The 12150-nt window shown below is 37.8% G+C and overlaps 1 protein-coding gene across 2 annotated transcripts in view; it reads left to right on the top strand.

Moving 5' to 3' along the window:
* Window positions 1-12150, top strand: part of LOC112050296 (ABC transporter G family member 23) — a 104631-nt gene that overhangs the window by 29239 nt on the left and 63242 nt on the right. Inside the window, exon 1 of one of the 2 annotated variants that reach the window (XM_052889079.1) lies at window positions 4294-4577. The exons of the other annotated variant lie outside the window; for it this stretch is intronic. Coding sequence (XP_052745039.1) covers window positions 4567-4577 — 11 coding nt within the window. The 5' untranslated portion in view covers window positions 4294-4566. Of the gene's footprint in view, window positions 1-4293; window positions 4578-12150 lie in introns of those variants that run through there. 2 annotated transcript variants of the gene reach the window in all.

Below are 12150 nucleotides of genomic sequence, written 5' to 3'. Positions count from 1 at the left end.
ATGAAAATCCACACTCCTTTCGGTTTCTACACGACTTCGTACCGGAACGCTTAAATTGGCTTGGCGGTACGTCTTTGTCGGTAGGGTGGTAACTAGCCACGGCCTAAGCCTCCCACCAGCCAAATTATCTCTGCTTAATTATATTATTCCTGTATTTCCACAGGTATTGGAATTACGCGGTTGAAACCTCGTACTACTAGTGGGCAAACAAAAATAAAGAGTGCACCAGTGTCTCTACACTTGTGCACTGAAATATCCATAGACAGCCTTGTTTCAAGGGCATAAGAACATTATGCAAGTACATTTGCATTTAAATCTTCTTTCAACGTTGTAGTTTTTATATATTAAAAGTTACTGACTTGTCTATAAATTGCTTTATATTCGACCTCCAAAGTAATGTACCCATACTATTGAGTAGGTACCTACTAGTTGTACTAGTATAGTCCCGCGACTTCACCGTGTTGATTTCAGGTTTTTCGGATAATTTATAGACGGAGAGTTTGCATTAGTCAGAAATAATACCAAACTTTTTTTTTGAGTTTGGATAGTGCCGCGTTGCAAGAACCAGCTCATGACTAAGGGTCCAAAAGTAGTCGGGCATTCTTCTACATTACTTATAATTAGAGGGGCCCTGTACCACATAGTTGGAGGGCCCTAAATGAAGGGTAGTGAATTCTCACAAAAAAAGTCCAAGTATAAAACGTATTCTTTTTTCTACAAGATATTATGAGAATGCCTCATGCCTCCAGTCACTAGATCGTTAGCTTCGTAGAAGCTTCACTAGAAACGTTTTTATGTTAACTAGAAAATAAAATCCTTCTAATATTATAAACGCGAAAGTTTGTTTGCACTACTGAACCGATTTGGCTGGAATTTGGAATAGAGATTTTACTCTGGATTAACACATAGGCTTTTTATCCCGGGTTATTTTATACCAATATTATAAAGAGCAAAGTTTTGATTGTTTGTTTGTATGTTTTGAGGCTCTGGAACTACTGAACCGATTTGAAAAATTCTTTCATAGTTGGGAAGCTAGACTATCCCTGAGTGCTTTAGGCTATATTTTATTCCCGTATTCCTACGGGAACGGACACCGCGCTGTGTAGGCTAGTAATCATCATCATTATCAACCCCTATTCGGCTCACTGCTGAGCTCGAGTCTCATCTCAGAATGAGAGAGGTTAGGCCAATAGTCCACCACGCTGGCCCAATGCGAATTGGCAGACTTCACACACGCAGAGAATTTTCTTAATTCTCTGGTGTGCAGGTTTCCTCATGATGTTTTCCTTTACCGTTTGAGACGCGTGATATTTAATTTCTTAAAATGCACACAACTGAAAAGTTGAAGGTGCATGGTGGAGGTGCCTTTTTAAGGCTAGTAATACATAATCAGAAAAAGCGATTTTTCTTGAAATACATAAAATATAAATATTATTTGTCTCACATTGTTTTCCAGTAACGTGACACTCAGTAAACTCGTTGTAAGCACAACAAACAGTTACTTAGTTACGCCATTTTGTCTTCACAATAACATATTGGCACGCAACCATCACGTTATTATTGTAATATGTAGAAAACATAATAAAATATGTAATAACTTAATAAAATAAACTATTATTAACCAGTTTTGGACCCGTACATTGCATTGCGTTGCGTATTTTATGTTAACTGTCATCATCATCAGCCGATAGACGTCCACATAGACCTTAGGTAGAGACTTCCAAACATCACGATACTGAGCCGCCTGCATCCAGCGAATCCCTGCAACTCGCTTGATGACGTCAGTCCACCTGGTGTGGGGTCCACCAACACTCCGTTTTTAGTGCTGGTCGCCATTCCAGCGTCCATCGGCTCTTCGAACTATGTGCCCCGCCAATTGCCACATCGCGACTTGTTGAGCTATCTATTGAGTTTGTTTAGCAATTACTAGCAGAACCTTGTGGTTTTCCCCACGTTCCCATTCCTGTGGGAATACGGGGATAAAATATAGCCTATGTAACTCCCTGTTAATGAAGTTTTCTATTGCTGAAAGAATTTTTCTGAAAATGAAAATCGGTCCAGCAGTTTTTGAGTTTGCTCGTTATATACGAAATACAAAATTATAAATCTTTCCTCTCCGTTACAAGTTAGTCCTTGACTACAATCTCATCTGATGGTAAGTGATGATGCAAACTAAGATGGAAGTGGGCTAACTTGTTAGGAGGGTGAAAATCCACACCCCTTTCGGTTTCTACACTACATCGACCTTAACGCTAAATCGCTTAGCGGTACGCCTTTCCCGGCAGGGTGGCTAGGCTAGCCACTAACTACTAGCCAAGCTAACTAGCCACGGCCGAAGCCTCCCACCAGCCAAACATACATTGTGTATAGTAACGGAAAAAGCAGCCCCACCTACAATTATACTTGTATATTTCAGTGTATGAGTTAAAACAAGCACTACATCGTGTTTTCTCTATATCTACAAACATTCGTCACTCACAAGTTAAGGTTTCAAAGCAAATGTCACACAAGTTGAACCCTTTAACATAATCGTAAGGCGGCGGAGAAACTAGTTTTTATGTCCTTGGCGCACGATCGTCGACTCTTTAGACTTTAACCCCACGTCATTTAACCGCAGTTACCTTACAAGTTAACTACACCTAAATTGTGTCTTTTCTGACGTCTTGTTCAGGCGTCCGTCGTAAGGGAGAGGCTACACGGTGCCGTTGCGGCGTCTCGCATACAAATATCAATGCCTTTTTTTTTCGTGTTGAGTAAGTGCCGATGGCTCCATATGGGACCACTACGGCGTCACCGGGGGTTTGGGCGAGCGCAGAAGCATCGCCTGATGAGACCCGAAGGCTGAAATAAAGATAGAAGACGGAACGACTCTATAAGGGCGTCTCCTATAGACTCGGACCTCGGCTTAGAGGGACATTCGGGATGGGGTAACCGTGACATGAGTGAATCAGTCTGAATGCCCCCAAGATCGTGAGTTACAAAACCCACGTCCGGGTGACGTTAGATATCGGGGACCTCGTCTTCGCCGGCGAAGACGCTGTGTAGTTTGTGATTGTGTTGCCTGGGAAGCATTGTCGGTCGTCATGTCATCATCTGGATCATAAAGGACGTTTTTGACGCCTCTGCTTGAAGTTAGCGTTAAGGTCGGGAGTGTAGTTCCAGGTCTCAACCACTAGTTGGTTGGGATGGATGGCAGCTCTGTCGAAATAGTTTCGATAGAGCTGTTTCATATAACTAGCTATTGAAGGTCTAAGTCTCTATGGATGATCAGTGGCGTAGCGTGCCTTGGATCAATGATGGGGCTCTGTATCAAAATTATTTGGGGGACCTAAATGAAGGGTAAAGATTTCTCGTAAAAGAAACAAAAATGCTCGCATAAAATAAATATGTCAGTGACTTAACCTATGCAGGAGGTTTCCAACTTTTAGGCGCACGCTTAATCAGGGAAAATAGAGATTGTCGATTACCTACATTTCACTAATTTTTGCTTTCACACGTAAGATGCCCCTGTATTCCGGGGGCGCCACATCTTTGATACGCTAATACGGGGGTTGCTACGTCCCTCATAAGGCCCCGCAAAGAGTCTCTGACTCAGCATTCACTAAGTGTTTTGAACCTATTTCACAAAAGCCATAGGAAGAATTTTATTAAATGCAGTAATTATCGTCAGCAAATTGGCGCGCATTCCGGTAACAGGCGTGGAACGCCCTTTAGAAGGCTGCGTTTCCGGCCGCTGACTTCGGAACTTCAAGGCAACGGTTTATACTGTACCTGTCGTTTAATCATTAACATTATAAGCGAAAGTTTGTGTATGTGTGTGTGTGTGTGTTTGTTACTCCTTCACGCCGTAACTATTGAACAGGGCCTTAGCCACGTGGAAAGTCGTGGCTAAGGCCGTGAAACGTGGATTCTAAGGTTACCCTCTGGATGGCAAGGCCTTTGGGCCAATTAAGCGCCAGCTCTAGGGTCATCTGACGCATGGATCAATTTGTCAGACATAGAGACTACAAGTCAAATTCCATGTGCTTCATTCTCTCCCATCTTTAATCGAGGATCAGCTCTCGTGTCCATGTGCTCTTTCACCACCCATTCAGTAAGTCTGAAAGGTGTCCTCACATACTTCTAGCGGTATCCCCTCCATATGAAGCCTTTAAAGCTGATTCATTTGATTTGCAACTACGCGTAAGGCTGGCCCAACAATTAAACAATTGAAGAACGTCTGTGGCAATACGAAAAAACCCAGCAAGTTCACTTGAAGTTGCCCAAACGATTTGCGTCATCACATTCAGCATTACGAGCGGCACAGGCTGTCGAGACAGCCGCCTTTGCCTCAACGACTGGCCATTCGAAAAAAAAAAGAATCGCAGCTCGAAACGGAACGCAAATCAGTACGCCGCTGACCGCGCGTCGATTAGCACGTAATTAATTGAGTGCGATTCAAAAATCGCGTGCAAATTAGAAAGTATTTTTTTTAATACGATTTTTTTCAACGAAAATCGCGCACGCGTGTGTTTTTTGTGTTATTTCTGTGTGTGTGTTGTCTAGTGTGTGCGTTGGAGAGACACAATGCTTATAACGTAAGTTGGTCTAGACGTGATTAGATTTGTAATTAAACTTAGCTTAATATATTTTTTATGTTGACGATTTATCTGAAGTCATTGTAAATAAGTAGTTATTAAGGTCGTAATATTTATTCTAGATGGAATTTTACATCGGTTAATTGATGTACCAGAAATAATTAACTAATTTAACTCTAATCCAATTAGATATACTTCATCATTAACATCCATTTTGATCACTGTTGAGCACGAGTCTATTCTCAGACGAGAGGCTAATAGTTCACCACGCTGGCCCAATACGGATTGGCAGACTTCAGACACGTAGAGAATTAAGAAAACTCTTTCCTCACGATGTTTTTCCTTTACCGTTTGAGACACTTATAGTAACGGAGAGAGACAGGTATGCTTAGTTGAGATTTTCTGAAAGAAATTATAAATTTAGTAACGTGCATTTTAAGAAATTAAATATCACGTGTCTCAAACGGTGAAGAAAAAACTTCTCTCTCTTTACACATCTCTTTACAGACTAGTAATTAATAGTAATTGGTAGACTTTACACACGTATACGAAAAATAAAAAAATCTCTACGTGTGTAAAGCCTACCAATTCACATTTTGTCCACCTTATTGGACTAACACTAACCTCTTATTGTGAGAAGAGACTCGTGCTCAACAGTGAGCCGAATATATGTTGTTAATTAAATATAAATTCAAAGCTTTAATTTATATAAATAATAATAGCTCCATGGTTAAAGGGCCGGATTCAATACATAGAGGTCACAGGTTCAATCGCCGATAGCGATATTCGCTAAGCTTCAAATCTCATCTCCTGATAAGAACCTAAATAGGTGGAATTTTCCATTGTACGTATTGTGCTTACCTGGGTTAAAAGCGGGTGCACGCCGCTGGATGTGGCGTTCGTAAGAGCGGCATTGGCGTGACAATCTTGACTGTCGAAGAAATCTCTAGAAACTTTACAATGACTATGTAATTTCATGTCTGATGGTAATTTCAAAAAACTGTTCCGTGAAATGATCTGTTATTTCTGTTGACTCTATAACGATATTTCTGATAAATTGTTGTTTATGGAAGGTACTTAACTCAGTCTGGGATCGTTTTAGTTTTAAAGAAAGAAAGAAATTGGGCCCACTTTTCAGAATGATACAGAAATGAAAAATGTACTAAAAATTTTGTATATTTCACTAGATTACTCCATTAGAATTTTAGCCGAAATAATATTCGCAAACTGGGAAAGTATGATGATTTTATAATTTTTACACAGATCCAGCTATGCAAATGCATATCGAAGTGATTTAGACTCTTTGATGCGTATTTCACTGATTGTCAGTTGTCTTTGCAAACGCGGGCTGTCAATGTCAAAGTCAAATGAATAACATGTCATTGTCAAATATCAATAATAGATGTTTCAAGTTAGTGTCAAATCCTTATTAAAACTGTTGCTTGTCAGTTACTCACAGATAATGCAACAAATTTTATGTCTCACAGATAATGCAACAAATACGAATTATTGTCCACCTGTTATAAGTAATTTATGCAAATATAGCTTTCTTTGAAAATTGGCCTTATGAGTTCTCCCTAATTGTCCTAACTTATGTCGAATTTTCAGCTCTGTATCATTCGTATAATTTGGGGCCGAGTTTGCCTGGAGATTGGGTATTGAGTATAAAATTAAATTATAAAATAAATTGGCTTGATTCAATGCAAGATAATAAACTTCAACAGTTAATGCCAAAATGTTGTCGATTATCTAGACTGATGGCATCATCTCATAAACTCTCCGACAAAAATGTAAAACATACAAACATACGTAAAATCACGTCTCATTCTCGCAGGAGCAGGCAGAAAACACGTTCTTACATTTGCTAAGAACCTTGCATATTTCCGTTGCTTTTTCCATGCTCAATGCTCATCAATGTTTTCACTTAAGTTTGTCGGTGTAGGGCACTTACCCTGGCCTTTATTGAGACTGTCCTGGATTCTTTTTTTTATTCAATGACAAGTTAGCCCTTGACTACAATCTCACCTGATAAGTGAAGATGCAATCTAAAATGGAAGCAAGCTAACATGTTAGAAGTAGGATGAAATCATACCCCTTTCGTTTTCTACAAGACATCGTACCAGAATGTTTGGCGGTACGTCATTGCCGGTAGGATGGTAACTAGCGACAGCCGAAGCCTCCCACCAGCTAGACCTGGATTTTTGCAATGTCATATAGATCTGCCCGTTATCATAGAATCATGATCTGGCTCTAACAGGAATGCATATATTCTCAATTTGTATCAAGTTGCATTAATTGATTGTTAATTTAATTATCTATCAATTGAGTTATATATTTTTTATCGTTATATAATTGTGGTAGGATGCAATTATTAATACTTTTAGTGCCATTTATAGGTACATTATGTATCGTATTTAAGTATTTATGTGAACTAATTGGTCTAAATATTTTCAATGTTAGCGAAACTAATGGACAATTTATAACGAAATCCTTTCGCCTAGTGCAGTGCTCTACTAAGCTAAGGTCGTAACAAAACCTCTTTTTTATATTTTTTAGTTTGTCAAGGTTTAACTATCAGTCTGAATAAACAAAAGAGCGAATATTATTATATTTAAGTAAAATATCTTACCTACGCAGTTGAATAGGCTGAATAGCCACAGAACTTTGCCTATTATCAATCTGAAAAAGAAGGTCAAAGGTCTAACATTATATAAGTCTGAATGATTAACAAATTGACCTATATCATTGTTAGGTTAGGTTGAAAACGAAAATAAACCACATTCCCAAACCAGCAACCTAGGACCTCTGTCTTGTATATCCACCGCGCATAGCACTGCGCCACGGAGGCCGTCAAAAAGGAGGCGTTAACGTTTTGACTGCTTTTCTAGCTTTTCTTAATGTTTGGTTTGTTAAATTGCCTATACTATTATTGTCTCTGTTGCTACTTATTGATCTTCTTTAAGACTTGAGTGCTGACATGGGCTGATATTGGTTTGTTTGCCGTCTTCTTAAATGCATCCAGTAGACAAGTATCTTATTTATGGGCTTCTACTACAAATATGTAGCCCCAGGGCTGGTTTGCCAGAGCTTCTTCTGTTAGTTAGCAGGGACATCGCTTGTAGGTGAGGTTGTCTTAGAGTCCTATAGATGATGTTCTGGGATGTGATTCCGCTATTTTATACTCGTCGATGTAATAGTCGCCTATAACAAGTTTTATCAGAACTTTAACTTCATTTTCATGGGATGCCAAAAATAAAAGATTACTAACAACGAAGTTGCCATGAAAATGAGCAATGTCACATCGCTCATTTAAAGTATGCAAGAACTGTTCAAGCCATTTTTTCATCATTCGTTTTTTGAATTGTCTTCCAATATGGAAGCAGTTTAAAGGCATCGTCAAAACAAGTCGGAAAAACGTAAAAATCTTTGTGCTTGTAATATTAGCACTGTTAACGCAACAGTGCGAACATTAACGAGTTTGCTTGACACGGTTCACTTATATAAATACATATCAATGCAGTAATCGTGAGGCGTAACAGTGCGTCGTTACTGAGGTGGCCTGATGCCTCCCCACTTCCCGTCTTAGCTACGTATTATCAGCGCCGGCCCGAAGTAAATTTTAAATGGAGCGAGATCCAATTATGGCGCCTCTCCTGTTTGCTCCTGATAATATGCAGATACCTATACCAAATTATGAGTGTAAAGTAAGAATTAACGCGAAGATCTTGACCATATTCTGGGGGGACCAATTGAAAATCAAGCACAGTACCGTTTACAGTTGACTAGTATTATCATTTAGGCGGTCTCTAGGATTTGGCGCCTAGAGCGACTGCTCTGTTCGCCGTATGGATGGGCCGGCCCTGCGTATTATATTAGTATGACTGATTTTTATTGATCATCTGACACCCACGTAGTTCCCGTTTCCGTGAGAGTTCGTGAATAAAATATATGTATATGTATGAAACGCACAAATAACGTAGCTTTCTATTCTTAAAAGAATTTTTAAAATCGGTTTAGTAGTTTCAGAGATTACACTCACCAACTTCACAAACTTTTTTTCAAAATAATATTGGCTTTTAAATATAACCAATATTCTCTTTCTCCTCCAATTACTCGAAAAATACTGTTAGGGGTGGGTACGAAAATAGACCAACTGAACGGGGATCGAACCACCACCTCTCGGAGATGAGTCTGGCGTCTTATCGTAAAGCTATTGAGGCTTACGTACGTATGAATCAGTACATAGGTACATATATCTCATCATCATCATCATTATCAACCCATATTCGGCTCTCTGCTGAGCTCGAGTCTCCTCTCAGAATGAGAGGGGTTAAACTAATAGCCCACCTCGCTGGCCAAATGCGGATTGGCAGACTTCACATACGCAGGGAATTAAGAAAATTGTCTGGTATGCAGGTTTCCTCAAGATTTTTTTCCTTCACCGTTTGAAACACGTGATATTTAATTTTTTAGAGCTGGAGGTGCATGCTCTGGACCGGATTCGGACCCACACCCTCCCAGCGTGGAGTCTGGAATTTCCAAAACAAGAAACTCTATGATAAAATAGTTACGTGTGTAAAAATAGGTACTATGGAATGTTTCTACGAGGACGCCCGCTGTGCTTGAGGTCATTCGGAAACCACAAAACATAGAAGATAACAAAAACAGTAACATTGTGAATTACAAATTATAACATTTATTTTATAAAGAGTATCAGTACAGTTTCTTGTCAGAACTGTCTGAGCCTTTGCCAGCGGCATTACTTGACTTTTCAAAGTTCATAATATATTCACTAGTCAAAACAAGCCAGAAGCCATTCATATCCATTTTGGTCGGCCAGAAATACGAGGTCGAAAAATAGTACCGTTGACCTTGGCTTTACAGAACAGGGGATCAAGGGTCAACCGACAACCTTAAAATGTAATTACGATGTCCAAAAAACAACTTTGACTCGCGTAAATTACTCTTGAACGTTGTCATTTTGTAATATTTACGAAACGATGTCTTTACCCATTAAGATTGCACCCTTGATGAGGATTGTTCATATCTGAATAATCTATAGTTTTTTTGCGCTGTCACTGAGAAGCCAAACGGAAGATTTTAGTTGTCTATAAAAACTTGCATATATTATGTACTTATAAGGCAGACGTCCCGCGATATCACCAGCATAGTTTTGTTACCTTTGGAATATGAGGATATTATATAGCATTTAATTTGTCAGGCTGTATAGTAAGTAAAAAAAAGTAAATGGTGATGATAACATAATGTATAAATAAAGATCTGGTTAAATAATAGGCTTAATAAAACTATGTTTCTTGAAGAAAACACATTTTTATATCACTCTTCTTGCTCAAAAACTTCGCTGATGTACCAAAACGGCGAAGTAACATTTGAAGCTGTATTATTTGTTTCTGCCAACATCAAGATCAACAAAAATTAAAACGAACAAGCAAACCAATCATAAGGCTTCATAAAATATCGTAAAACTCAGGCTGTATGGTTAATAATCTTTGCTTGGCTGTCTTGACAAATTTAAAAATGTCGTAAAACGTTGTATAAAACTTTTTTTTAATAAAGTAATGATTTCATTATTAAACTAGAATTATCAAGATTTCTTTAACAATTGCCGGGTGGTTAGGGTAGGCCAGGGCCTTGCGTTATGTTGTTTACGAGTAAGTAGAGATTTTGATTTTGCGCTTTTGACAACTTTTTTTTTAATATCTAGAGCACGCCAGCGACATCGTCCATGAGGAACCGTAGGTGTTTCTGATATTAAAAGTAGTTTTCGCCTTAAGTAATCCAGGGGATGAACTATTTTCATTCCAAATTATAACCTTTTAACCATTTTTTTACCAAATTTTAACCTTGGCTGAGTTTGTTGTGGGCTCTTCTCGGACCATGTCGCTTTGAAACCCTCGTAACTTTAATTTTAAGCTTTCGACTATTATTACCACCATTAGATTAATATAAATTATGACATAACTTGACTTTTCAAAAGTGCTTGTAAGCTAAGCCTAATTGAAATAAATGAATTTTGAATCTGAATTATAAACAAATCGGAAATCCTGAAACTTGTTTACACAAAAGGTTTGCGCTTGGCCAACTCTTAGAATTAAACCATGGGAGTATGGTTTTAGCGCTAAATCACTAGATACAAAGCAAATATTTGTCTATATTATAACATGACGTTGTTACTGTGGCTTTGACTCAGGGCAAACATTTGATGGTTAACTTATTTTGAAAACACTATGAATAATCGTGTGTAAATAGGCAATTTTCCGAGATTTTCTTAGGGTTTTCTTTCGTGGATTCACTGCGCGTGGGGAATAAACGGCATTTTGTTGAAAAAGCAACGTGGAATAATTGTAAAAACGAATATCTCTGCCTTACTTATGATATTTTTGATTATTATCTTTGAGTTTTCTTAGGTGGGTTTTATTGTGATGTCAAAGTACATTTCCCATTTCATTTTAATATGTTGTATAATGCCAATTCGTAGAAATATTATAGATATATTATTATGATGATCGCAAAAACGAAAACTGACACTAGATGTTTTGGATCGAGGTACATATTACAGTCCTGTACGACAAGGTTGTTTTTACTCGACAGTGTAAGTCACGAATTCGTCTCTATCTGTCTCTATTCACATGATACTAAAGAGAGAGAGAGAGATAGAGTCAAATTTGAAACTCACATCGAAAATTTTCAGTAATAATAGCGCTACTGATCTACGTTTTCGTTGGTGACCCTAGTCTCTATAATAGGGTAGTTGACTCATGTAAAAAAAAAAAATAAACAACATCAATTTCGTATAGTACATACAATAAGGGTCCGAAATACATCGAAAACAATCAATAAAAGGTAAGGATTTCTTATAAAATGAAATGAAATAAAATGAAATGAATGAAATGAAATATACTTTATTGTACACCAAAAATAATAATAACAGACAAGAAATTAACTTAAAAACTAATGTACAATTGGCGGCCTTATCGCTAATGAGCGATCTCTTCCAGACAACCAATCGAAAAAAGAGAAAATAAATACAAGGAATAATGCATAAAGACGAGAATAAAACTTAATTTAAAAATAATCTATTTTAATGCTGTGACGTCACGGTGTTACTTGTTGTACTAAACGTCAAACTAATTATTAACTAATATTTTTATCAAACGCTCCGTTTGGTAAAGGATTAGTTAACATGACGTCATGAAACAGTTGAAATATAGACAATCATGGCCGACAAAGTTTTGACTCGTATTGTCAAAAAATACTAAAAAAAAAACATACAGCCGAACGTAGAACCTCCTCCTTTTTGGAAGTCGATTAAAAAATTAATTTTCATGTAATCACGTCTCGAAAAAATATGATATTTTTTTTTCAATCTAGTAGAACGATAATTAACAATTTAAGACCATTAAAAAAAAGTGTCAACTAGCCTATTTGGGGTAGATCACGCCTTTTCCACTGCCTAATTATAAATTCTATGGTTCTAATAGGAAAACCCACGCACAATAATTTATGCGGTTTCGTGTCAATATTAGTAAAGTATCCATCAATAATTTGGTAA

The sequence above is a fragment of the Bicyclus anynana genome, chromosome 24 (assembly GCF_947172395.1).
Source record: "Bicyclus anynana chromosome 24, ilBicAnyn1.1, whole genome shotgun sequence".
In the NCBI taxonomy this organism is placed as follows: domain Eukaryota; kingdom Metazoa; phylum Arthropoda; class Insecta; order Lepidoptera; family Nymphalidae; genus Bicyclus; species Bicyclus anynana.
Note: the sequence above shows the minus strand (reverse complement) of the source record. Positions and strands in the feature narration are given on the sequence as shown.